General features: G+C 62.8%; 1 protein-coding gene across 1 annotated transcript in view; it reads right to left on the bottom strand.

Annotated features, from left to right (window-relative positions):
• Positions 1 to 23,151, bottom strand: part of PIEZO1 (piezo type mechanosensitive ion channel component 1 (Er blood group)) — a 26,646-nt gene extending 3,495 nt beyond the window's left edge. Inside the window, exons 1-42 of the mRNA XM_069868365.1 lie at positions 22,949 to 23,151; positions 15,378 to 15,473; positions 14,101 to 14,223; positions 13,681 to 13,723; positions 13,427 to 13,589; positions 11,630 to 11,768; positions 11,248 to 11,461; positions 10,884 to 11,049; positions 10,584 to 10,688; positions 10,388 to 10,472; positions 10,211 to 10,302; positions 9,863 to 10,123; positions 9,681 to 9,792; positions 9,363 to 9,541; positions 9,139 to 9,287; positions 8,763 to 8,942; positions 8,599 to 8,687; positions 7,969 to 8,126; positions 7,717 to 7,893; positions 7,453 to 7,578; positions 7,161 to 7,361; positions 6,880 to 7,084; positions 6,220 to 6,324; positions 5,781 to 5,934; positions 5,011 to 5,254; positions 4,805 to 4,901; positions 4,532 to 4,700; positions 4,358 to 4,447; positions 4,128 to 4,216; positions 3,854 to 3,925; positions 3,320 to 3,432; positions 3,156 to 3,243; positions 2,742 to 2,822; positions 2,480 to 2,652; positions 2,293 to 2,405; positions 2,033 to 2,197; positions 1,695 to 1,953; positions 1,428 to 1,616; positions 905 to 1,175; positions 653 to 767; positions 418 to 565; positions 123 to 337 (exon numbers count right to left, since the gene is read on the bottom strand). Coding sequence (XP_069724466.1) covers positions 123 to 337; positions 418 to 565; positions 653 to 767; positions 905 to 1,175; positions 1,428 to 1,616; positions 1,695 to 1,953; positions 2,033 to 2,197; positions 2,293 to 2,405; positions 2,480 to 2,652; positions 2,742 to 2,822; positions 3,156 to 3,243; positions 3,320 to 3,432; positions 3,854 to 3,925; positions 4,128 to 4,216; positions 4,358 to 4,447; positions 4,532 to 4,700; positions 4,805 to 4,901; positions 5,011 to 5,254; positions 5,781 to 5,934; positions 6,220 to 6,324; positions 6,880 to 7,084; positions 7,161 to 7,361; positions 7,453 to 7,578; positions 7,717 to 7,893; positions 7,969 to 8,126; positions 8,599 to 8,687; positions 8,763 to 8,942; positions 9,139 to 9,287; positions 9,363 to 9,541; positions 9,681 to 9,792; positions 9,863 to 10,123; positions 10,211 to 10,302; positions 10,388 to 10,472; positions 10,584 to 10,688; positions 10,884 to 11,049; positions 11,248 to 11,461; positions 11,630 to 11,768; positions 13,427 to 13,589; positions 13,681 to 13,723; positions 14,101 to 14,223; positions 15,378 to 15,473; positions 22,949 to 23,012 — 6,077 coding nt within the window. The 5' untranslated portion in view covers positions 23,013 to 23,151. The remainder of the gene's footprint in view (positions 1 to 122; positions 338 to 417; positions 566 to 652; positions 768 to 904; positions 1,176 to 1,427; positions 1,617 to 1,694; positions 1,954 to 2,032; positions 2,198 to 2,292; positions 2,406 to 2,479; positions 2,653 to 2,741; positions 2,823 to 3,155; positions 3,244 to 3,319; positions 3,433 to 3,853; positions 3,926 to 4,127; positions 4,217 to 4,357; positions 4,448 to 4,531; positions 4,701 to 4,804; positions 4,902 to 5,010; positions 5,255 to 5,780; positions 5,935 to 6,219; positions 6,325 to 6,879; positions 7,085 to 7,160; positions 7,362 to 7,452; positions 7,579 to 7,716; positions 7,894 to 7,968; positions 8,127 to 8,598; positions 8,688 to 8,762; positions 8,943 to 9,138; positions 9,288 to 9,362; positions 9,542 to 9,680; positions 9,793 to 9,862; positions 10,124 to 10,210; positions 10,303 to 10,387; positions 10,473 to 10,583; positions 10,689 to 10,883; positions 11,050 to 11,247; positions 11,462 to 11,629; positions 11,769 to 13,426; positions 13,590 to 13,680; positions 13,724 to 14,100; positions 14,224 to 15,377; positions 15,474 to 22,948) is intronic.

The raw sequence follows: 23,151 nt of genomic DNA, 5'->3' as shown, positions 1-23,151 counted from the left end.
CTGTGGGAGAGAGATGTCACCCCCTCTGGCCACCTCCCTGGCCAGGCTGGGCCATTATGTGGGCTTGAGGACACAAAGGTGCCACCCTAGGACTAAGCCATGCCCTTGGGGGATGCCAGTACCTCTCAGTGACAGCCGGCAGGATGAAGAACATCCAGAGGTGGATGCTGAAGACTAGGATGACCTGGAAGATGAGCTTGCCCAGCACAGTCTTGCGGAGGTAGAGTGCACGGTCAATGACCATGGTGGTGAACTGGATGAGCAGCATGACCAGGAAGGCCTCCGGCACTTGGTCATCCGACAGCGAGGAGGTGATATCAGCGGCCGCCGAATGTTTCTGGGGATGCAGGAGGGGTCAGGATACGGCCCAGCAGTGGGAGCTGGCTAGTTGGTGCCCTGTGGGAAACCCCTGCTCACCCCAAAGGCCCAGAAGCCAAAGATGATGATTATGAAGTCAACCACGTCAGCCAGGAACATGAAGGCATAGACATCAGTGGCTGCACGGTGTGGGGTGTGCAGGATGTCCTGGAAGAACTTGCACACTGGCTGGTACATGTTCTGTGTCCTGGAGGGAACACAGGGGACAGAGGGGCCAGGTGACCAGGGGATCGCACTCTGCATCCCCACCCCAACCAGCACTGCGGGTACTCACATGGTGAAGAAGAATTGCTCAACCCGCTGCCCAAATGCCTTCAGCTTCTTCTGAGCGTGGCTCTCTTTTGCCTCTTCTTCTTCCTCCTCCTCTTCTTCCCCCTCCTCCACATCCTCTGCAAGTGAGGCACAGCGTGGGTGACAGCCTGGGGTCCTGTGGGGCCTCATCCTGCCCGGCCCCAGCATCCCTCTGTCCGGGGGGATGTCAACCTTGCCCCTTGCTGGGGCACAACAGCCAGGAGCCAGCACTCACCTTCCTCCGGAGCCACCTCTGGCTGCTTCTTCCCCTGCTGCTTCTTTCTCCTGAAGCGAAGCTGCATGGCCTTGGTCCCGTCTTTGTGCTCCACAGTATCACCCTCCAGCTCCAGCCCCGTGGCTGCACTTGGTGCCCCTGGCTCTGACGGCACCTCTATCCCTTCTTCACGTGCTTCCTCCCACCTCTCCTCTTCCTCGTCATCCACCCGCCCTGCTTCTGCCATCTTCTTGGCGAAGGGGTCCTCCTCGTGGTCCCAGAGCCCGTAGGACTGGGGAAGGCCATGGTCAGGGGGATGGAGCTCCTGATGTCCCACACACTTCACCCCCATCCCACAGCATCAACTCCCAATGCATCCCAGGGACCCAACCAGCAACAGGTGCCTCGGGTGGAAACCAAGGCGGAGCCACCAAGCACCCACTGGGTGCTCTCCAGAGCCCCCGTCATCCCCAGAAGCACCTCCAGCTCCCGAGGATGCCCACCCAGGTAATGTTCGCAGCAGTGCTCATGCCCCGGGGCTCACCAGCAGCAGGGAGCGGTGGAAGAAGAGTGCCAGGAGCTGGACAAGGTCATACTTAATGTAGCTGTCAGTCTTCTCCAAGCCCAGGATGCGGGGCGGGAAGAAGGGCTTGCCCTCATTGCGCACCAGCATGGCATAGCCATTCCATGGGAAGAACCCAAACTGGAAGAGGTATTTCACCACCACCATCACCTGTGGGGATGCTGGGGTCAGCAGGTGGCAGCTGGGGGCCAGGTGGCATCGTCCTGTCCGAGGCCACCCGCTGCTCACCTCGGTGAAGATGATAGCGGTCATCCAGAAGCGCTTGGTGGGCCGGGGGATGGAGAGCATGGCCCAGAGGAAGACAAGGATGGGCAGGAAGAGTGAGATGACGGAGGCAGTCACCATGTTGTTGAGGATGATGATGAAGTAGCAGAGGAGTTCAGAGTGGGCAGTCACGCAGCGGTACCCAGCCAGCAGCAGCTTCAGGAACCGGTTGTGGGATTGATAAAACTGCTCTGACTCTTCCAGCTCAGGGAAGTACAGCCGCCTGTAGGGTGCAAAGAGGGGAATGAGCCGGACGCACCAGCCCCAGCATCAGCCCCACCGCTCCCACCACGTCCCCACACCTGCTCCGGAGGAGCTCGCCAGCAGTCCGGCTCCGATTCTCAGGCAGGGCCAGAAGCTCTCGAGACCCAGCCACGTCCTTCCGCGGTGCGCAAGTTGCCACCTGCTCCTGGCTGATAGTGTGCAACGAGCACGCTGACGGGATGGGGGCGGCTTCTAGGTGCCCGCTGTGGATGGCACAGGAACAGGGCTGAGACCCTGCCCACCAGGCCCTGCCCGCGGCGCTGCCGGCTGCCCCCTCGGGGGGTATCTATGCACCTGCCTGGAAGCAACGCCTTTTGGGGGGTCCACACCCCCAGCCCCCGGCTCCTCGGGGGGCTCCTCTGGCGGCAGCGAGTAGAGTTCATCCAGGACACCACGATGCATGTCCTCGCCCTGCAGAGGGCAGGGGGTCAGTGGCATCGCGGGGCTGCCAACCCCACGTGCCCTAGTGCATCCCCCAGACTCACCGCGGCCAGTCGTCGCGTGAGGACGTATCTCTCGAGGCACAGGACGGTGGACATCTCGGCGTGTTCCTGGGTGCAGGCATCCAGCCACTGGGTCAGCCCGTCCATCAGGGCCTGGCACAGCACCCACAGGAACCGGAGGGTGTTCAGCGCCCGCTGCACCACGTTGCTCCGCTCTGCCACGGGGAGGTAAATGAGGTCACTTTGCACCCACTTAGACCCCCCCCAGCAGCTCCCTACCCTGCAGGTTCTGCTGCCCACCTACCAGAGCCTTCCTCCTCCTCTTCCTCCTGGCCTTCAGCCTCTTCAGGTGCCTCCATCTCCTCCTCTCTCCCTGCACTGTCCCCTACAAAGGTCAGACCTGGCCCCAGGAAGGGGTAGCACTGGCTCAGCAGGCGATTGATATCGTTTCTGGCCCCTAGTGGGTCTCTCCCACTCATCACCCCATCCCTCGTTTTCTCCAGCCTATTTAAAAACCAGCACAGGCACCAAAAAGAAGAGCACGTGCCCAACCCCATCAATGCCATCAGAGTCCACACCTCCCTCCATGCCAAGAACCACGCGGAGGCAACGTGCCATTCTGCGATGCCGACAGCAGCCAGTGCGAAGGGTGGGCACGGGGCAGGCCCATGTCCCCTCTCGCCTCCCCCAGCCCCATTTTGAGGTAAGCCAGACCCACCTGCAGGGACCGCAGCTCCAGGTGTCTCCGGCTGCTCCTGCCTCCGCAGCGCCGTCCTGGTGTTGGTCACCCAGGCTTGGTAGGCGAGCTGGGGTGGGAGAAGGACCGTCAGTGCCTCACGGGCACCACGAGACCCCATCACGCCTCCCCCCAGCCAGGCTCACCTGGAAGGCGCTCTGCCTGCTCGGCCGTGGCTCCTCGGGCACCGCCGCCGCTGCCGCCTCCTCCTCCTCCTCGCTGTCCGACTCGAAGAGGAAATATTCCCCCGAATGCAGCACTGTCAGGGTGGCACGGGGGTCACGGCACAGCCGGGGCCGAGGCACAGGGCACACGGCGTGGCCGCTGACTCCCCAGGGCTCTCTGCCTGACACCACGGTGCCAAGGACACCGCGGGGATCTCCGCTGGGGACAAAGACTCAACTCCCACATCTCCAAAGCGGGGCCCTCCAGTGCTGCTATTCGGAGGCGACCGATGCTGGTAACCCCAAACGCAGCCGGGCACCCTCAGTCCAACACCCCGTTAGTGCTGGGAAGCGGAGAAGCCTGGGTTAGCGCCCAGCACGGGAAGGGGGGACATGCAGGGCGTCACCTCGCCGAAAGCACCATCAGCGCCGCTCCGCGCGGATGTTAGTGGTCCCTGGCGGAGGGACCTTGCCGAGGGGCTGCGCCCTGTTATGGCCCCCGTGCCAGGGCAGTACCTGCGGCGTGGTCTAACCAAGGCCGCCACCACCGCTCCCTCTGCTGGGAAGGCTCCGCTGGGCTGCCGGGAGCTGTGGAACGGCAGGTGGGGAGCTGAGCACGACCACGCTCGGTGCACCCACCCCCAGCACCAGGGTGAGGCATGGAGCAAGGAGGGGGATTCACCAAGACGCTCTCTTTGGCTCCACCGAGACAGCCGTCGGCAATGGGTCACGGTCACCCTGCTGTGCTCAAAGAGGGGTTGGGGAGGTGGGGGCCCCCCTTGGCTCTCACCTCGCCTGGTCTCATCCTGCCCCTCACCGGCGCTGCCGAGCAGCCGCTCCTGGTGGTACTTCTCCTGCTTGGCTCGGATCCGCTCCATCCTGCCAGGCAGAAGCTGCTGCGGAGCCCGCTCGCCCGGAGTCCCCGGGGCAAACCCCAACCACCCTCCCCACACAGGGGAGCCCCAAGGTGCTGGCAGCTGCCAAAGGGGGTGTCCCAGGTGCCCCTCAAAACCCACTCACTGCCGCTTCAGCTGGGCCAGCGACTTCTTCTCTGCTTGCTGATGGGAACGTATGCTCTTGAGGATGCTGGCCTTGAACAGCGCGACACCCCTGTGGAGACAGGGATGTCAGGAGGGTGAGAGGTCACTGGCACCCTCGCACTCGCACGAGGACCCGCCGGGACCCCAGCCCCACCTGGAGGCCTGCAGAGCAGAAGCCTGGAGATCCAGCATGACGTGCAAGTAGTAATAGCTGAGGAAGATACGGCGCTGGAGAAGGAGGAAGAAGAAGCAGATGCTGTCCCAGATGATGCCAGCCTCCTCCACAGGCAGCAAGCAGTCCTGATCCTTGCTCATCTCCTTGGCTGGCAGGCAGAGATGCAGGTAGGTCAGACAGCAGCCCAAACTTGCACCCCTGACCCCACCAGCTCAGGCAGGGGGGTCCCCAAGCCCCCAGCCCTCAGCTCACGGTTATAGTATCCCTTGACAGTGCAGACCAGGCTGAAGAGTTGGATGACCCAGCAGAAGTTGTTCTGCATCTGCTGCACGAAGACGCAGGAGAGAAGCTGCAGGGAAAGAGCGTGAGGTTTGCGAGAGGAAAACAGTACTGCCACCCATCCCAGCCCTCGGGAAAGCCCGGGGAGCGTTGTGTGGCTGGAGACCAGCGGCCCTCACCGACAGCATGTTCTTGGAGATGATGACAGTGATGTTGTAGAGGATGAGGCAGTCCCAGAGCACAAGACGAGCCCGCACTGGCTTGCGCAGCATGGTGGTGCCGAAGAGGAGGAGGTAGAAGCAGGCCAGCAGGTAGCCGAGGCCGAAGAGGCTGATGCGGGTGGCCCCAGTGATGAAGACCACCACCAGTACAAACCAGAAGAGGTAGCGAAAGACCACCACCTTTGCCATGTCCAAGTACGAGCTGTGGGATGGGGCACTCAGAGCAGGGTACATGTCCCCTCCCAGCACCCACGCTTGGCACTGCCTGGTTTTGGGGTGCAGCAAGGTGCTACCTCCCACCCCAGTCAATCAGCACAGTCCTAGTCCCTGCAGCCACCCAGTCTTGAGGATGAAGTGCCTTGTCCCAGTCTATGGAACCCCAGCGCCCGGAGGAGTCCTGCACCATCCCCTGGGGAGTTCTCAACCACTGCATCTCCTCAGTGGGACCACCACAGTCTCTGAGTGCTCCCCTCCCAGACCTGGGGTACCAACCTAGGGGCAGAGGGTCCTGTTCCAGCCACAGGGGGTTCCTGTCCTAGCCCAACGTCAATGAGAGGGCTTCCTTGGCCCAAAGGAGCTGGTGGCCTGACAAACCCATCCTAGGGGACCCCAGCCGAGCAGGTCCCACTGTCTGGATGTCCCACCTTGTCCATACCCCAAGGGGTCCCATCCTGGGCAGGGCTACTCCATCCCCATCGCCCCAGCCCATCGCAGCCTCAGGCACCCACCGGCAGTGGATGAAGTTGGGTGTAGGGTTGTGAGGGTCCCGTTCCAGGTTGAAGTGATCGGCGTTGTCCCCAGCTGCCCGCAGCCACTCCTCAGTGCGCTCGGCCTCAAACACCCGCCACTGCTGGGCCGCACACAGCAGCAGCACGAAGTCATCTGTGGGCACACGGCTCAGCCCTTCAACGTCCCAAAAAGGGCTAAGACTTCAACCAGACTCCAGACTTCAAAGTTGGGAGGGCTCTTGCCCAGCTCTTCCTACCAAAATGGGGTGGGCACCTACCAAACTCCACACATGATGGGGCAGCTCTTTTAGCTTCTCCCACCCCTCCTGGCTGGACCCCCACGTGCCCACGGACGGGATGGGGTCCCAGGGGCTGGAGTGGGGGGACAGGGCACCGCATGGGCAAGGAGGGGTGACAGGGGCTGGAGGTCGGTACTTACTGATGAGGTTGGTGGATTTGGGGGCCACAAAGAAGTCCGGCAGGTACAGCCACTTGATGAGCGCCGAGTTGATGGGGAGGGCCCGGCTCCAGCGCCACGGATAGTCTGGGGGGTGGGGGTGGGCACACTCACTGCTGGTCCCCCAGCCCCTCACCCAGGGTGGGCAGCCTGGCCACGCAAGGACCTCCCCCTCCTTGAGCGAGTCCAGAGAAGAGCAACGAGGCTGGTGAGGGGGCTGGAGAACAGGCCTTATGAGGAACGGCTGAGAGAGCTGGGGGTGTTTAGCCTGGAGAAGAGGAGGCTGAGGGGAGACCTCATTGCTCTCTACAACTACCTGAAAGGAGGTTGTGGAGAGGAGGGAGCTGGGCTCTTCTCCCAAGTGACAGGGGACAGAACGAGAAGGAATGGCCTCAAGCTCCGCCAGGGGAGGTTCAGGCTGAACATTAGGAAAAAAAATTTCATGGAAAGTGTCATTGGGCACTGGAAGGGAGGGGGTGGAGTCACCTTCCCTGGAGGTGTTTAAGGGACGGGTGGACAAGGTGCTGAGGGACATGGTTTAGTGATTGATAGGAATGGTTGGACTCGATGATCCAGTGGGTGTTATCCAACCTGATGATTCTATGATTCTTTGACCCGTGTGAAGGTTGGGTGTCCCCTTACCCACGCAGAGTGCGGGTGGCATCCCCACGCACAGCAGGTACTGGTAGAGGAGGAAGATAACGAGGAAGAGGCAGTACTTGGGCCAGAGGCGGGCGATGGCTGCTCGCCGGCGCCGTGTCAGGATGACGATGAGCCAGCAGCCGTGCAGGATCACCATGAAGTTCATCCGCTGCCCAATCACGTTCACAGTCATTAGGAAGCAGATCTGGGGGGGAAGGCAGAGGCTCAGCCTCGAGCTGCTGCGAGTGGTGAGAACCCCCCCTGCACTGCCTGCTCCCCACCTCCAAGCCAAACTTGTAGTAGAAATAGTTGAAGAAGTATTTGACACAGCTGCCGAGGCCGTCATCGAGGTGCTCACGGGAAACGTCCTCAAAGATGGTCTCAGTGACGGGGGCCACCAGCTGGTGCTGCTTGCGGTAGTACTGCTGGCGCCGGTACACGACCGCCTCGAACACCAGCAGCAACAGCACCAAAAGGTGGTTCTGGGGGAACGAAAGGATGCTCAGGACTACACAGCTTGCCACTGAGCACCCACCCGTGTGGTCCCCACAAACGGGGTGTCCCGACGCCCACCTGGATGTAGCCCAGGTTGGGGTAGCCCTTGCGGATGCCGAACCAGTTGGCAGGGTCCACGGCGCCGCGGTACAGCGTGGAGTTGCTCAGCTCCTCCGGGCTCAGGTTGGTGCCGTTGAAGTGGGGCTACAAAAGCAAGCACGGTTAGGTGTTTAGCACCCTTCACCCTGCCGCCAGACCCTGCCCCTCCACCCAGAGAGCCCTCCCTGTGCGCCACACGCACCTCAAAAACCGGGCATCCCCCTAGCGTGACTGCTCGGGTACCTGGGTGCAGTTGCTGGAGTATTCACTGGGGTCAACGATCTTGAGCTGGTAGAGCATCTTGCAGACAATGATGATGCAGGTCCAGACAGTGGAGAGACAGGAGGCCATGTGGCGGAATCGGCAGTAGGGCACGGCGAAGGCCCACAGCAGCACCAGCAAGAAGTTCATCACCGATACCTAAGGCAGCAAGACACATCAGCACCCCAGGGTGCCCGGCTGAGCCCCCCTGCCCTTGAGTCCTGGGGCTGGTACCTCCTGCAGGGCCACCCAGACGATGTACAGAGCCACCAGTTTGAGGATGTGAAGCTCCAGGAGGCGCCTCACGAAGACCTGCCCGCGGGTCAGCATGTCTGAGAAGGTCCAGCCCAGCACGATGAGGCGCTCCAGCACCAGCCCCCATTTGGTGGGTGCTGTGGGGACACAGACCATCATATGGACACCCTTGCAGTCACCCTGGCTCAGAGGACACCCCAACTCTTCTCTGTACCCTGTCCATCCTTGCAGGATGCTCCCATCCATCCTCACACCCTCCCACACTTGGAGGTCAACCCAAACCCATCTCCCTACACTCCCTGTGCCATCTTGGCTTGAAGGACACCCCAATCCATCCTCATACCCTCCCAGACTTGCAGGACACCCCAATCCACCCCTGCACATCCCCAGCCCATTCCTGGTTTGGAGGATGCCCCAACCCATCCCCGTAACCTCCCACACCTAGAGAACACCCCAATCCATTTGTGCACCCCTCCCACTTGGAGAACACCCTGACCCATCCCCACACCCTCCCATTCATGGAGGACACCCCAAATCCACATCCCTATCCTCCTAGCTCCTTCCTGCCTTGGAGGACACCCCATCCCACCCTGTCCTCCCACCCAGTACCCTGTGACGCGGTGTCGGGGTCGCCTGTCTCGGCGCTGTCAGCAGCGGCTACGTCCCGCAGCAGCCGGCTCCCCTGCAGCTCCTCGAGCCTGTGGGGAGGAGGGCTCAGCGCGGGCATGCGGCGCTCGGGGTGCAGGGGGGTCAATCCTGGCATGGGGACCTACCTGGGCATGTGGCAGGGTGGTGGGGTGGCGGCAGGGATGTGCTCCAGGTCAGTGATGTGCATGAATGGCTGATGGAAGTAATGGAGCTGGAGGATGCAGGCCAGGAGGAAGAATCCCGGAATGAGGGTGCTGGAGAAGAGCTCGGAGACGCTGAACTGCTCCAGACCCAGGTCCCACAGCCTGTGCAGGGAAGGGAAGGTCAGTGTGGGTCCACATCCATCCCACCTGGCACACTGGGATTCAACCCCAACTCCTTTTATCCTCAGGGAAACAATTTCCTCAGTTTCCCCACGTGCAATGCATCTTTTGCCTGTGTCCTGGTGCCACCACAGGCCTGGCAGCAGCAGACACCCTGCAGGAGGTTGGGGACACTCACTGCTCATCGGTGAGGCCCGTCACGTTCTTCCAGTACATGGGGAAGTCCTCAAACTGGAAGGTGTAGATGGCGATGAGCACCAGCATGGTGTACGCCACCACCAGCCACCAGAAGCCCTTCAGAACCTTGCGCCACAGGCTGTAGTACACCTGAGGGGACAGGGACATCAGTGGGGCCACGGCAGGCATGGAGGTGGGATAGGGAAGGGTCCCCAGCCCCCCTACCTGGAACAGGGTGAGGCAGAGGAGGAAGAGGAGCATGTAGACGATCTTGTAGACGACGAGGCGCCCAGCAAAGCTGACCACGATGAACATGCCAGCGCAGACGCAGATCCAGTATTTGGCATAGAAATCCCGCACCAGAACCCCCAGCGCCTTCAGCACGTCCCGCTGCCGGCTGGGCTCTGCGGGGCACACAGGGAGCTGCAGGCGGCCAGGCTGGGGGCACACGCGATCCCCAAATCCCTAGTGGCTGCACTCGTGCCCAGGGACGCTCAGCCCGGCACATGGTCCCTTTGGGTGGGTGACACCAGGAGTCCTCACCTGAGTCGGAAACGGTCACCTCCAGGAGCGGGGTGGTCGGGCACCTCCTTGTTAGCAGCTTCTCCTTAACGAACTGCCGCAGCAGCAGCCAGAAGGTGAGGGTGAGCAGGAGCTGTGGGGACAGGCGGTGAGTGGGAACGGCCGGGTGTCGGTGGGGACAGGGACGGGAACACCAGGGTTACCTTAGCCCCCAGCTCCAGGCAGGGATATTTGGGGTGCACCAGCCCCAGCTCCTTAAGGCTCAGGAAGTCAACACGGGTGGGCAGCTCGGGGACCAGGTCCATGGCCCAGACATACTGCAGGCTGCAGAGAGCGATGCCGTAGAGGACGAGGAAGGGCGAGCAGAGCATGGCGAAGTGATGCCGGCTCCGCACGGTCCAGATGAGACACGCCCAGAGCAGCAGCACGAAGGTCAGCCAGCTGTGGTAGGTGATGCTCCACACCTGTAGGAGGGCAGGACGCAGCGGCTCACGCAGGTTCAGCCCAGGTGGTGCCCCCGTGTCTGCCCATTCCTCCCCCCAGCCCCTTACCATCATAGCGATGAGCGCGCAGACGTAGCTCTGTTTCATGACAACGTGGCTCAGGGTGTGCAGGAGCAGCCGCTCTGCTTGACTCCTCTTGCCTGGCCATGGAGGGGGAGATGGGACTGTGAGCTCCGAGGCCATGGGCAGGGCTTGGGGTGGGGAGGGCAGCGGGTACAGGCTTACCTGGCCGTGGCGAGCTGGGCATGACGTGGACTGTGCAGTTCTCAGCACCACTACCTGGCTTCCCCGTGCTGGGGGACAGCATGGGCTGGGGGACAGAGAGGGCTCAGAGCCCACCTTGGAACTCTCAAAGCACCCTGCAACCATTCCCCCCCTTAGTCTGGGCATTGATTAGGGGGCACAGCCACCCCAAACCCACCTTGGTGTCCTCAGCCACGCCATCGGTGTCCTTGGGCCAACTCTCCAGCTCCACCAACTCCCTCTCCAGGTGCCTCGCTGGTGGCCGTGCCGGCGCCGCAGTTCTCTGCGAGGGGCAGGAGCCAACTCAGGGCACCCTGCGGCAGCCGCCGGGGGAGCAGGATCATGCCCCATCCCCCTGCCAAGGCACCTCCACTGCTCCCCTCCACCAGGCACCCCTGGTGCAAGGGCTGGGGCAGTCTGAGCAGTGGGACACACCAGGCATTGGCACGGGGTCCGGCGCAACCCCGCAGCCCCTCACCTTGTTGTCCAGCCAGCGCAGCTTCACCAGGGTGGTCACAGTGTAGTAGAGCAGGAGCAGGATGCCAGGGTTGGCGTAGACGGGCCAGGGGTGGTCGGTGTTGAGCACCAGGGCGTTGGGCTGGGAGCAGTTGCGATACAGGATGATGTCCTTGAAGCCAAACAACCTGCAGGGACAGAGCAGGTGGCATCATTCCCCGAGTCAGGACCCTCACCGTAAGCCAGGGTCCTATCCCGGGGCTAGCGCGGCGCACGGCTTCACCAAGCAGCCTCCAGCCACACTGCCCAGGGACCCACGGGGGCTGGCAGCGGGATAGGGGCAGCACAGGGACTCTCACGGCACAGCTGCCTCCCCGGGGACTCACCGTGCCCAGATGGTGGGGGGTGGGAAGACCCCCTGGACGAAGGGCGTCTGGTAGGCATAGAGGCAGAGGATGTGGGCAGCAGCGTAGACGCCAACAAGGACGCAGAGGGTATCGAAGGCCAAGCGGCTGGTGGGGAGGTGGCAGGCCCACCACGTGCACAGCCCCACGAAGAGCAGGTAGTAGATGCTGGAGGAGGCGGAGGGCAGGGTGATCCCTGGGGAGCAGCGTCCCGCAGGCGGTCAGTGTGCAGCTGAGCATCATCCACTGGCCAAGCACCCCCTCAGACCAAGCATCCCCTCCGGCAGCATGGCCACCAAGGTCCCCCTCCCCAGCTCACCGCACACCCCTGGCTCACCGCGGACACCCCACAGCCCGTACCCACCAGCCAAGGCCAGCAGCAGGATGGCCAGGCCCTTCCCAGCTGCCCACAGCAGCCAGTGAGCTGTCACCCGCAGCCTCACGCTGAGCGGCGCGTCCCCATCAGCCGCGGTGCTGTGCCGCTCCACATCCTCCTCTTCCCCCTGCCAGGTGAGGAGAGCACGGGGTGAACCTGGTGGCCAGCCCCAGGCTGCTGCTGGCCGTGCCTCAGTTTCCCCCGCTTGAGGGGGAGTGGTGAGGGGACGGCCAGGGCACCCTGCCCTGCGCGGTGCGGGCACGCTGCCCAGCACCTGGCCGTGTTTATCTCATTAGCCGCTTGGATAGCGTCTCCAAAAAGCGGCTGTTTTTCTTGGCGCCAGCAGCAGGGTTCCCAGCACTGAGCTTTTTTCCAGGCTGCCTCCCGCGCTGGCCCTGTGCTCACAGCAAAAGCATCCGCATCGCCCGGCGCTCCGGTTACAGCCTGGCCATAGCCGGAGCCGGGCAGGCAAGCGCCCACCACGACAGCCCAGACCAGTGGGGAGCACCCCAAATAGGGACTAAGCCCTGAGGGGTGTTTGCTGGGCTGAGGAGCGCCATGGGCTTGGGGTTGTGTCTATCTGGGTGACCCTGGCACAAACACAGCATCCCTGTGCCCCACTGGCACTGCCAGGCAAGGCTGGCACCTCATGGCACGGCACCCAGCACTACATCCTGCCGGCAAGCTCTAGCTGGGTACCAGCATCCCGTGATCTCCTGCCCTGCTGCCCTTCCTGAGCCCAGGGGTTCTGGAGCAGCGGTGCCATCCAGAGCCCGGGGACGCAGGCACCGCGCTCCCGCTGCCAGCAGGCAGCCCCACACCAAGCAGTGGGGCTGGGATGTTTGCCGGGATCCCTATGGCAACACAGGAGCAAACACAGGCGCTCCTCCGAGGCTGAGTCACCCTGGCCCATACGAGGTGCTGCAATGATCAGAGAATCATCGAATGGTTTGGGTTGGAAAGGATCTTAAAGATCATCCAGTTCCACTCCCCTGCCATGGGCAGAGACACCTCCCTCTGGATCAGGCTGCTCCAAGCCCCATCCAACCTGGCCTGGAACACCTCCAAGGATGGGGCAGCCACCACTTCTCTGGGCAATCTGGGCCAGCACCCCACCACCCTCATTGTGAAGAATTTCTTCCTTTATGCCTAGTCTAAATCTTCCCCTCACCAATTTAAAGCCATTCCCTCTCATCCTGTCACTCCCTGGCCTTGTAAAAAGTCCCTCCCCAGCTTTCCTGGAGCCCCTTCAGGTACTAGAAGCTGCTCTAAGGTCTCCTCAGAGCCTTCTCTTCTCCAGGCTGAACAACTCCAACTCTCTCAGCCTGTCCTCATAGCAGAGGTGCTCAAGCCCTTGGATCATCTTCGTAGCTCTCCTCTGGACCTGTTCCAACAGTTCCATATCCTTCTTATGTTGGGAATTCCAGAACCGGACACAGGACTCCAGGAGGGCTCTCACAAGAGTGAAGCAGAGGGACAGAATCCCTTTTCTCGCCCCGCTGGCCACGCTGCTTTTGACGCAGCCCAGGATCTGGTTGGCTTTCAGGGCTGTGAGCAAGCATTGCTGGCTCACCTCGAGCTTCTCACCAACGACCCAGCCCTCCACTGCTGCTGGGCAGCCAAAACTGCCCCCACCTGGGTGCCCAGCCGGTGGGGACATCCCGTGCCAAGCCCTCCACATTCCAGCCTGCATTCCCAGGAAGGGGATGGGGACTGGGAGGCTGGAGGGGCTCGGCAGGACGTGACAGGTGGGATGCTGCCGACCAAGCTGGGGTTGGCTCTTACCCGCTCAGGGGGCTCCAGGGATCCCAGCCTCCGGCCATGGGTGGCAGCGCTGGCCTTGGGGACAAGGCGGCGGCACAGGCACAGGCACAGGGACGAGACCAGCAGGATACCGACATCAGGTGCCACCAGACGCACCGAGTTGGGGATGTCGCTCAAGTCCAGCCTGGAGGGGAAAGAGGGGCAGGGGAGGGCTTGCGGGTGCATTTCCCTTGCTGCTGCCAGCCCCCAGCCCCACGCCGCCAGGACACCCTTACCTGGTGACCCCGATGTGCCGAGCGAGGACCTCCCAGGTGCTGCCTGCAGGGAAGCAGGGAGGCGCTGAGTTTGGCAGACCCCGCACGGGGAAGCTCCATGCCCACCCGGAGCAGCTTCACGCCCACCCGGAGCAGCTTCCCCATGGGGAGAGAGCCCCGCATCCATGGGGACCCAGGATGCCCAGTGCAGCAGCCACGGAGAGTGCGCCCTGGCACGGCACAGCATGTGGCTGTGACCCCACAGAGCCTCAGCAGCCCCCCAGCACCCAGCAGGTTGGGATTCCCACATCCCCATGTCACCAGCTTGGGGATCCAGCCCTGCACCGCAGGGAGGGGGCAAAGCCGAGGGAAAGAGAAGGGTGGGAGGGCAGGGGCAGTCATGGGCTCCCCCAGAAGCCTGTCCCAGTGCCCCGTACTCACAGCTGGGCCCCAGCAGCTGGTCCAGGACAGGCAGGGTGTACAGGCATATCTGGAAAACGAGGTGGCCTAGGAGGAAAAGGATGCTGGTCCCCAGCAGAGCTTTGAGGAGGCGGACAGTGTGACCTGCAAGACACGGGCAACCTGTTACCCACAGCCCGAAGTGAACCCAGGGAGCACCAGCGTCCCCAGCAGGGATCCAGCACCCTCAGGAAACGCTGGGAAGGGGTGCACTGCAGTTGTGCCCAGAGGTGCCGGGGGCTGCTCCAGGGACAGGGTTCCACCAAGACCTTTCATGTCTTGCCATGCACCCAGCATAGCCCAACAGCACCATTTTGACTGCATTGCTAGGGAAACAGAAGCAAAAGGCAACACAGGGAGCCAGAACCCAGGACCCCACTCTCTCCCCCTTGCTTCTGCAGCATCCTCCAACCCAGCTGGCACCGAGCACTTTCCTGACCTCATTGGAAGGGACCAGCATCAGGATGCATCTCCCCATCTCAATCCCTGGTGGAACGTCCTGTGGGGGTGCTGGGGGCGGCCCCCAGAGGATCCCCCACATCATGAACCCCATCAGACCTTCCACCAGCTGCAGCCGTGCCCCCGTCCCACCCAGCTCCCTGGGCCGCACGCCCACTTTCCCGGCCACAGGACAGGCAGCGAGCCCACCGCAGCTGCACAGCGGCCGAGGGGCAGCCCGAGGCCAAAAACTCTCCCTCTGCTTGTTTCTTTTTCCTGTAAAACCTCAGGAAAGCCATCAGCAGCGCCCGGGCTGTGGGGCCGTGCGAGCCCATGAAATATTCAGAGGGCAGAGCTTTTAGCTGTGGCTGTGCCAGGCGCTGCCGGCTTGTGCTACAGCGTGGCTGAGCCTGGCAGGGCTACGGGCACCCAGTGCCCACCGAGTAGGGACGTATCCCACACACCCCGCATAGGGGATGCACCCCCGAGGCCCCCAGCGCGTGCCTGTGGTGGGGTACGTGCCCAGGTAGGGCTCAAGGGCTGCTCGTGGTCCATCCCTGCCCACCTGGCGGTCACAGCCCAGCCCTGAGGTTTCTGGTTAATAAGACCGGGGCTCAAAACTGACTATTTTGTAGCTGGAGATCTATTAATAGCCGCACCAGGTTATAATTAACTGAGCGAGGTTGCCACGCGGAGCCACACTGCCCGGCTCAGGGGAAACCGCAGGAGAAGGAGGGCAGGTACTTGCAGCCCCTGTGCTGCCCACCCCACTGCCCACCGTGCCCTGCCCAGTCCCCCCACGCCAGCGCTCAGCCCCTTACCTCCAGCGGAGCACCGCGTGGGCCCCGGGAACCAGGGCAGGAGCAGCAAGAAGAGCAGGTACACCAGGGAGAGGACGTTGAAGCGGAAGATGCAGGCTGGGGGCAGAGGTACAGGCAGGGTTAGTGCTAGGGACGTGGCACTGGGAGGGTGGCACAGCCCACCCAACACCCGGCTGCATCCCCCCCGCCCCATCCCAGGGACCCCCGAGCAGGAGGCAAAGGAAACCCCAAAACAAGAGGCACCCCAAAAACAGGGGCAGTCTCAGACAGCGACTCTAGCACCCAGAAACACTGGTGGGAAGAAAGGGACCTGGGCAGGAGATCAGGCTGGGTCAGTCCCGGTGACCCCTATGGGGAGGGCAGGGGGGACACCAGAGGTCCCAGACGTGTGGGATGACAGAGGGACAAGAATGATGAGCAAAATCTGCCACATTTCCACATGCAAGACCACAGTGAGATCTGAGGACCCCATGGCTGGCTAGGGACCCCAACTCGCTGCCATCCCGGGGCTTGCACAGCCCCCTATATGCACCCAGCCCTGCTCCAGGCGCGCCACCAGCTCGCCACCTTCCTCCTCTCTTATTTTTAGACCTAAATTGCAGCTTGTTTGCGGGCATCAAACCATCGGAGGGGCTGGGCAGGGAGCAGGGCTGAGCCAGCACCCTGCAGAGCTGCCACCGGCGGGGTTGGGGACAGCACAGCGGGGACATCCCAGGATAGCTGCAACTCTGGCTGGGGACGCAGAGTTCCCAGGGGCTGCGAGCACACGCCAGGCAAGCAGTGACGGACACCGGCACATGCACCGAAGTGAACCAGCCCTGCAGCCCCCCAGCCATGAGGCCCCGATGATGGGCATGAAGAGCATCATGAGGGTCTGCATGGGAGAGCTGCTTTGCTGTTCAACCGTGTCACCACTCCAGGTGGTCCCAAGGCAATTCTCCATCCCCAAACCAGAGGGGCATGTCCCCGATTCCCCCCTGCAAGCTCCTCTGGGTAGAGAGGAGACCTCCTGGGACAGCCCAGGGAGGGGACAGCCACAGGGAACTGGTGTCAGGGATGCCAGCTCTGTATGGCCAGGGCAGGGACCTGCTCCACTCGGGGAAGGGACAAGGCAGAGGGGGCCAAGTGGGCAGCCCCTGGCCCCATGGGGCTGGGGGACAAGGAGAGGGGCAGGCCAGGTGCCAAGGGACGTGCTCAGCACCACCAGCCCGGCACAGCCCTTCCTGTGTTTATGTGGTTTCAACGGGACAGCACATTCTGGGGTGAGGGACAGCGCAGCCGGGGTGGGTACATGATGCAGCCCCAGCACCCCAGGGACGGCAGGAGATCCCCAAGGGCTGCGGGGGTGGTGGGAGGGGAGGCACCCAGGAACACACCCAGCAGCCCAGGGCACATCCCACGCAGAACCAGTCAGGGCTAAAGCGAGTCCCCAACCCCACAGCAGGGTCACCATCTGCCTCCCACACCCAGCGAGCGCAGGCAGCCCCCCAGCCCAGTGTGGGGGTACCGGGACCACCGTCCCACTGGTCGCCTCTCCACGGTGACCCCAGGATGCGTCACCTCCCCACACGCTGCCGTGGGCTGCTGGCTACGTTTCGGCAAACCATGATCTAATGGAGCAAATATTCCCCTTCCTGCGCCAGCAGTGACAGGGCCGAGAGGAGCCTTCCCGGTGCGGGGGCGAGCCGCCGCTCTGGCTTATGTGGGAGCCAGACACCACCTCCCCGCCAGCCACCAGCGACCCCTGTCCCAGCACGGACCCCACAGCCCATTCCTGAGCCAGGGCAGAGCCCTTTGAGTGCTTGGGGCAAACCAGCCCTAGCGCGAGTCCTGCTCACAGCCAACCTGTGTGTGCTGGTGGCACAGAGGGGACCAGTGGCACAGGAACCCCGCTGGCATCACCTGGGATGCGGGCTGCCCGAGAGCTGCGGGGAGGAGAGCTGAAGGGGCTGGAGAACAGGCCTTATGAGGAGCTGGGGTTGTTTAGCCTGAAGAAGAGGAGGCTGAGGGGAGACCTCATTGCTCTCTACAACTACCTGAAAGGAGGTTGTGGAGAGGAGGGAGCTGGGCTCTTCTCCCAAGTGACAGGGGACAGGACGAGAGGGAATGGCCTCAAGCTCCACCAGGGGAGGTTCAGGCTGGACATCAGGAAAAAATATTTCACGGAAAGGGTCAGTGGGCACTGGAACAGGCTGCCCAGGGAGGTGGTTGAGTCACCTTCCCTGGAGGTGTTTAAGGGATGGGTGGGCGAGGTGCTGAGGGACAGTGTTTGATACGAATAGTTGGACTTGATGATCCAGTGGGTCTTTTCCAACCTAGTGATTCTATGATTCTATGACAGGGATTGTGGGCACCGTGGGGTGCACTCATGCTGCAGGGAACATCCATGCTGGAAACCCAGCATGACCCACATATTTTATGCTACCAGTGCTGGGAACATCACTCCCAGAAAGGGGCCAGAAGAGAGCAAATATTGTGGCAGTAGCTCAGGGTCACCTGTGGCACCACGAAGGGCTTGGAGCAGCCACCTGCAAATGCAGAGCACTCTGCTGCACCCCAGGGCTGAGCCAGCACCCATGGGACCCTCCGGCCGAAGGCTCCCCCTCTGTCTCTGCTCAAGGCATCACTGGGAAAGCTCCCGGCACTTGGTCAGCGCTTGCTGCAGCCCTGGCTTCAACCAGCTTTTAAGTGCTCGAGGATGAAAAAGGGGGAAGAAGAAAAGATGCTGACGGTATGCCGGGCAGGGAGCAGCCCCCTGGCACGGTGCAGCCTGGTTTGGGAGCGCTCGCAGTGCCCGGCTTTGCACCCGCGCCCTCTCAGCTGCACCAGGGCACGCCGTGCCAGCGCTGCGTGGGTGCCCTGTCCTGCACAGTTGGAGGAAACCGGTTCCCCGCTGTGCTGACAGCAGGGAAATCTTGGAGTGGGGAGAAAAACCAGTTTAGCCCGTGGGGAGAGCGACAGTGGGGAGAGCAGCCCAGAGGAGTAACCCGCCCTCCCGCACCCATCGTCCCCACGGGGAGCCAGGCAGGTGGGTGCAGCTCCGTAGCACCCGCTGCTCCCCATGCAAGCAGCACCCAGAACCCACGATGACCCGTGGTCTCACCTCTACTGCGCACACACAGCAGGATCTGGCCCATACTGAGCATCCCCTTTTACCTCCAGCAAGGTTATCCCGGCTCAGCACCCCAATTCCCTCTTCCCCAGCCCCATGGGAGTGGAAGCAGCCAGCCCAGCTCCTGTGCTGCCGGAGAGTTCACGGCCACTGCGGCCAGCGCTGGCAGCCAGCAGCACTTGAAATATTAACGACCTTAATGTGCCGAGAGGAGGATAAATCGCAGCTCCAGGGAGCTGGGCCAGATGTGCCGCGTTTCCTTTAATCTCCCCTTGAGAGGCAAAGGGGGTCACAGGGGACTCCAAGGAGAAGGCAGGGACCTGGCAGCAAGGATGGGAGCAACGAGGCTGGGTAGAAGGGCAGCCAGGAGAGGGTCAGGGTCTCCAGCCCACTCCAAGCAAACCATCCCGCGCACAGCAAGCTCCTTCCTGGAGATGGATCTGCACCCCGCTGCACAGGAAAGGGGGGTCCCCTGCACCCCACCAGCAACGGGGAGCCCCAAACACCAACCCTGCAGCAACATCCACCCTGTGCCTGCGCACAGCCCCAACACCAACTGGCACCCGCGTAGCCGCCGGCTCTGTGGGGACCTGTGGCCGCTCAGGATTAATTAGCAGAGCTCTTTAATTCCCTGCCTGCTCTGCTATTTTTACCCAGGCCCGTTACCTGCTGCCGGAGCCAGGCAGCTCTGCTGAGCTGCTTCCCAACAGCCACGTCCTGCCTCCTGGCTGACAGCCCCCAGCTGGGGTCCCGGGGACTCAGGGACAGAGAACGTCCCCAAGATGTCATTTTGGGGACAGAGAGTGTCCCCAAGATGTCACTTTGCACCCAGGACCCTGCGCTCTGCAAACCAGAGGCAGGCTAACACAAACTCCAGCCACAGGCAGTCTCCTCTTGGGATTTCTCCCCATCCCAAAATCCGAGCAGCCTCAAAGCGAGCCCCAGGTCCATCCACGCCGGGAGGACCAGCCACCAGCGCATTCCCAGCTTCAGCTCCTCTTTCCAGAAAGAGGGAGCACAGCCCCACCGCTTCACCCGCCGTATCCTGTTTTTGTGGAAAGTTAATCCCGCTCCTGCCAGGACGGAGGCAGCGGCCAGCCCCGCTCGGCTGGGATGCCAGGAGAGCTGCCCCAGGAGGGCACCGGGCTTGCGGCCACATCTGTTAACCTGGCAAACCCCAGCACCTCCTGCAACGGGACATGGAACACAGTCCTTGGGGACAAGTGCTGGCTGCCACCACTGTGCCTGGGGACACCCCCAGCCCCCGGGATGCAATCCCTGCATGGGGTGCACACCAGGATGGGGACAGACGGTGACAGGGGGGCTGGAGCAGCTCCTGGGGCTCAGCACCAGGTTGCCCACGCACACATCCTGCTTGCACACCCACCTGCATAAACGGCCCCACGTTCCCATCAAACGGAAAATGATGGATCTGGGAATGTCCGTTTCCCATGGGCAGCTTGGGGCCAGGACAGTGTCTGCCAAGCAATCTCCAAACACCCCCAATTCCTCAGCCAGTCGCAACGGGCACCCCAGGATTCTTCTGTGACCAGCGTGAGGAAGATGCAAAGAGGTAAACCCAGCCATACTCAAGGGATAAAGCCCCTGCAAACCCAGCCTGGAGCAACCCCTCCAGGACAGGGGAGCCCCAGGGGCAGCACTGGGACCCGCTGCACCCCCGGGGAGCCCCCACGGCATCACCCACCGCAAAGCGGCCACGCAGGGGCTGCACAAGAGGCTCAGTCCCGAGGAGACAGGCACCCCGGCACAGGCAGAGCCCTGCAGGCAGCCAGCCCTGCACCTTCCATCCCCTGCACGCCTGGGGAGGAAGCAGAGTTATTGCTCTTGGAGACAGCAGTGGCGCTTTTTTTTTCTTTTTTTTTTTTCCTCCTCTTTTTTTATTTCTCCTCATTTTATAAAAAGCACCTGACCGCAGGAGGCAGCTGGCTACATCCCACGCTCCCACCAGTGCCCAGCTGGGCACCCAGGTCTGACAGAGAGCTGCCTGCTCCCCACTCTGGTCACCCCACGGGTGAGATGTGCCCCCCCCATCACCTCCATGCACCCCAGCATCCCTGCTGGGCAGGATGGAGCGGAGGCACCTCCCTGTGCCAGGAGGGGATCCAGCTCATGGCACAGCTGCGAACACGGCGTGGGGGTCCCTGCCTGTGTCAGCCAAGGGGAATCAGGGCCACCCTGAGCTGTGGCGCTGAGCTCCTGCACCTCCACCCGCCCGGAGCTGGATGGGAGCCGCAAGCAAACATCCTCCGGACGTTTGGGAAGAGCCTAATTGCTGGGGAAGGAAGGGATGCAGGCGGGTCATGCTCTGGGGCTCTTCCCACTAGGTGCAGCAGGACAAGCTCTGCCACCCCCTGTGCCTCAGTTTCCCCTTGTACCCCAGCCCCCTGGATCCCACTGAGTCAACCACACGGCTCTTCAGAGCGGTGGCTGAGCAGGAGGGAGCTGCTCTCCCAGGACAGCCCCAAAACCCAAGCGGGGCCTCAAATTTAAACAAGCCACCTACAGGATCACCACTGGCACCACCAGCCATGGGCGACAGCAGCTCCCCGGCACAACCCCCCTTGCTGGAGCTGGGGGAGCAGGGAAGGAAGCTTGGGACAATTTGGGGCCAAATCAGCATAACTGGGGCATGGAAGTCCACCGCAGGGGAGAACGTCAACGCCAACACCACCAGCAGCACCACCAGCCATGGGAGACAGCAGCTCCCCGCACAACCCCCTGTGCCAAAGTCAGGCGAGCAGGCAAGCAAGCTTGGGACAATTTGGGGACAATTGGGGGCCAAATCAGCATAACCGGGGCACAAGGGCCGCCTACGGGATCACCACAGGGGAGGACACCAACGCCACCAGCACCACCAGCCACAGGAGATGTTGGCTCCCCAGCAAACAGAGCAGGGTGAGCAGGGAAGCAAGCTTGGGAGAATTTGGGGCCAAATCAGCACAACTGGAGCAGGAGAGTGACCACAGGGGGGAACGCCAACGCCAACACCAACACCACCAGCAGCACCACCAGCCATGGGAGGCAGTGGCTCCCCAGCACAACCCCCTGTGCCGAAGCCAGGCGAGCAGGCAAGCAAGTTTGGGAGAATGTGGGGCCAAACCAGCATAACCGGGGCACGAGGGCCCCATGCGCACGGCCGCGCCCAGAGGCCACGTGTCACCCTGGGCACCCATGCCCCAGAGCAGCGGCTGCCACCCCACCGGCCAGCAGGCCTTGTGCAAGCGGCACAGAGCAACCTTTCCCTTCCCAGCCCCTGTTCGCAGACAGGGTTATAATTAACCTCCTCACATCCTGCACGATGCACTGAGTCACTCCTCGAGCAAAGCAGAACAAATAAAAAGAAACTTTTTCAACAGTCACCAACTTCCTCTGCCAGCCAGGCTCACCCCTGCGCCGGCGGCACCGGTGGCACCACGTACCCCAGCCCAGCGCCCCAAAACACAGCCGGGACAGGGGCTGCTCGCTGGACGCAGCTCCCGTTGAGCTTTTTTGGGGTGATGCTACCCCAAAAGTCACGCCGTAGCTTCCCTGGGCTCCGGATCCCTTGGCATGGGTGGCACGAGCCCGGCAGCGGCCGCCAACCCTACCCATGGCTGGGCACAAGGAGCCCGTTGAACAATCCTGTTTACGGAGAGGTATTTTTCCTTTAGGTAAACGGAGAGTCCCCGAACGGGGTCCCCCGAGCAGCCGGGGTTCAAAGAGCCAATTCTTGTTCTGCGCGTCCCAGGACACGGGTATTTTCCAGGCCGGTAGCCAGACGGTTGCCGCGGTGGGTGGCGCATCTGCCTTCAGAGCCAACGTTGCTCCAAACGGGTTGGGAGCAGCTGGCGAGTCACGACCCCACGGAGGCTGCTGAGCCCCAGGAGGTGCCCAGCACCGGCACACGGAGCCAGGAGGGGTGCAAGGTGCCCTCCAGGCATCACCCACCACAGCCACGCTGCCAGCTGGGCTGTTCCAGCACCTTCTTCGCCCTCCACCTTGCGAGAGGAGCGAGCGAGGTGACGGGACCGGGTCCAAATCGGGATGGTTTCAGACCCAAAAAGCCAGTGGGTGCTCGGTGCTGGGGCGCACTGGGTGTTCTCGGGGGGGGGAGAGGGGGGGGATAACAACATGAACCCCCCTAAACCCGCTCTGGAGGAGGAGAAGTGCCAGCATTTCCCAAGAGCAGGATAAGTCCCACATGGGAATGGGGGGGGACAGGGTGGTCCCGGGGGGGGTGAGAGGAGCATGCAGGGTGGGTTGGGCAGGGGCTGTGTCCCCCGTGGGGCTGGGGGGACACACAGAACAGGTCCTCGGGGTGGGGGGGTGGGGGGGGATGCAGAGTGGTCCCCTATGGGGGGGGGTGGGAGGGGGCACGAGCGCGCAGGACGGTCCCGAGTGGGAGCGGGGACCTCCCCCCCGGTTCCCCCGGGGCTTGTGGGGTGGACGGGACACTCACCGGCGAGCAGGGCGAGCGGCAGCAGCAGCCAGAAGAGCCCCGCGCACAGCGCCCGCCGCTCCATCCCTTCAGGGCCGGCCCATGCCCCGCCGAGCCGAGCCGAGCCGAGCCGAGCCGAGCCGAGCCGAGCCGAGCCGAGCCGAGCCGGGGCTGGGCAGGCCCCGCTGGCCGGTCCCGCAGCGCGGAGAAGGGACGCGCCTGCC

Source organism: Phaenicophaeus curvirostris, chromosome 14 (genome assembly GCF_032191515.1).
Source record: "Phaenicophaeus curvirostris isolate KB17595 chromosome 14, BPBGC_Pcur_1.0, whole genome shotgun sequence".
Classification (NCBI taxonomy): domain Eukaryota; kingdom Metazoa; phylum Chordata; class Aves; order Cuculiformes; family Cuculidae; genus Phaenicophaeus; species Phaenicophaeus curvirostris.
This window is presented reverse-complemented; position numbering and strand designations above follow the sequence as displayed.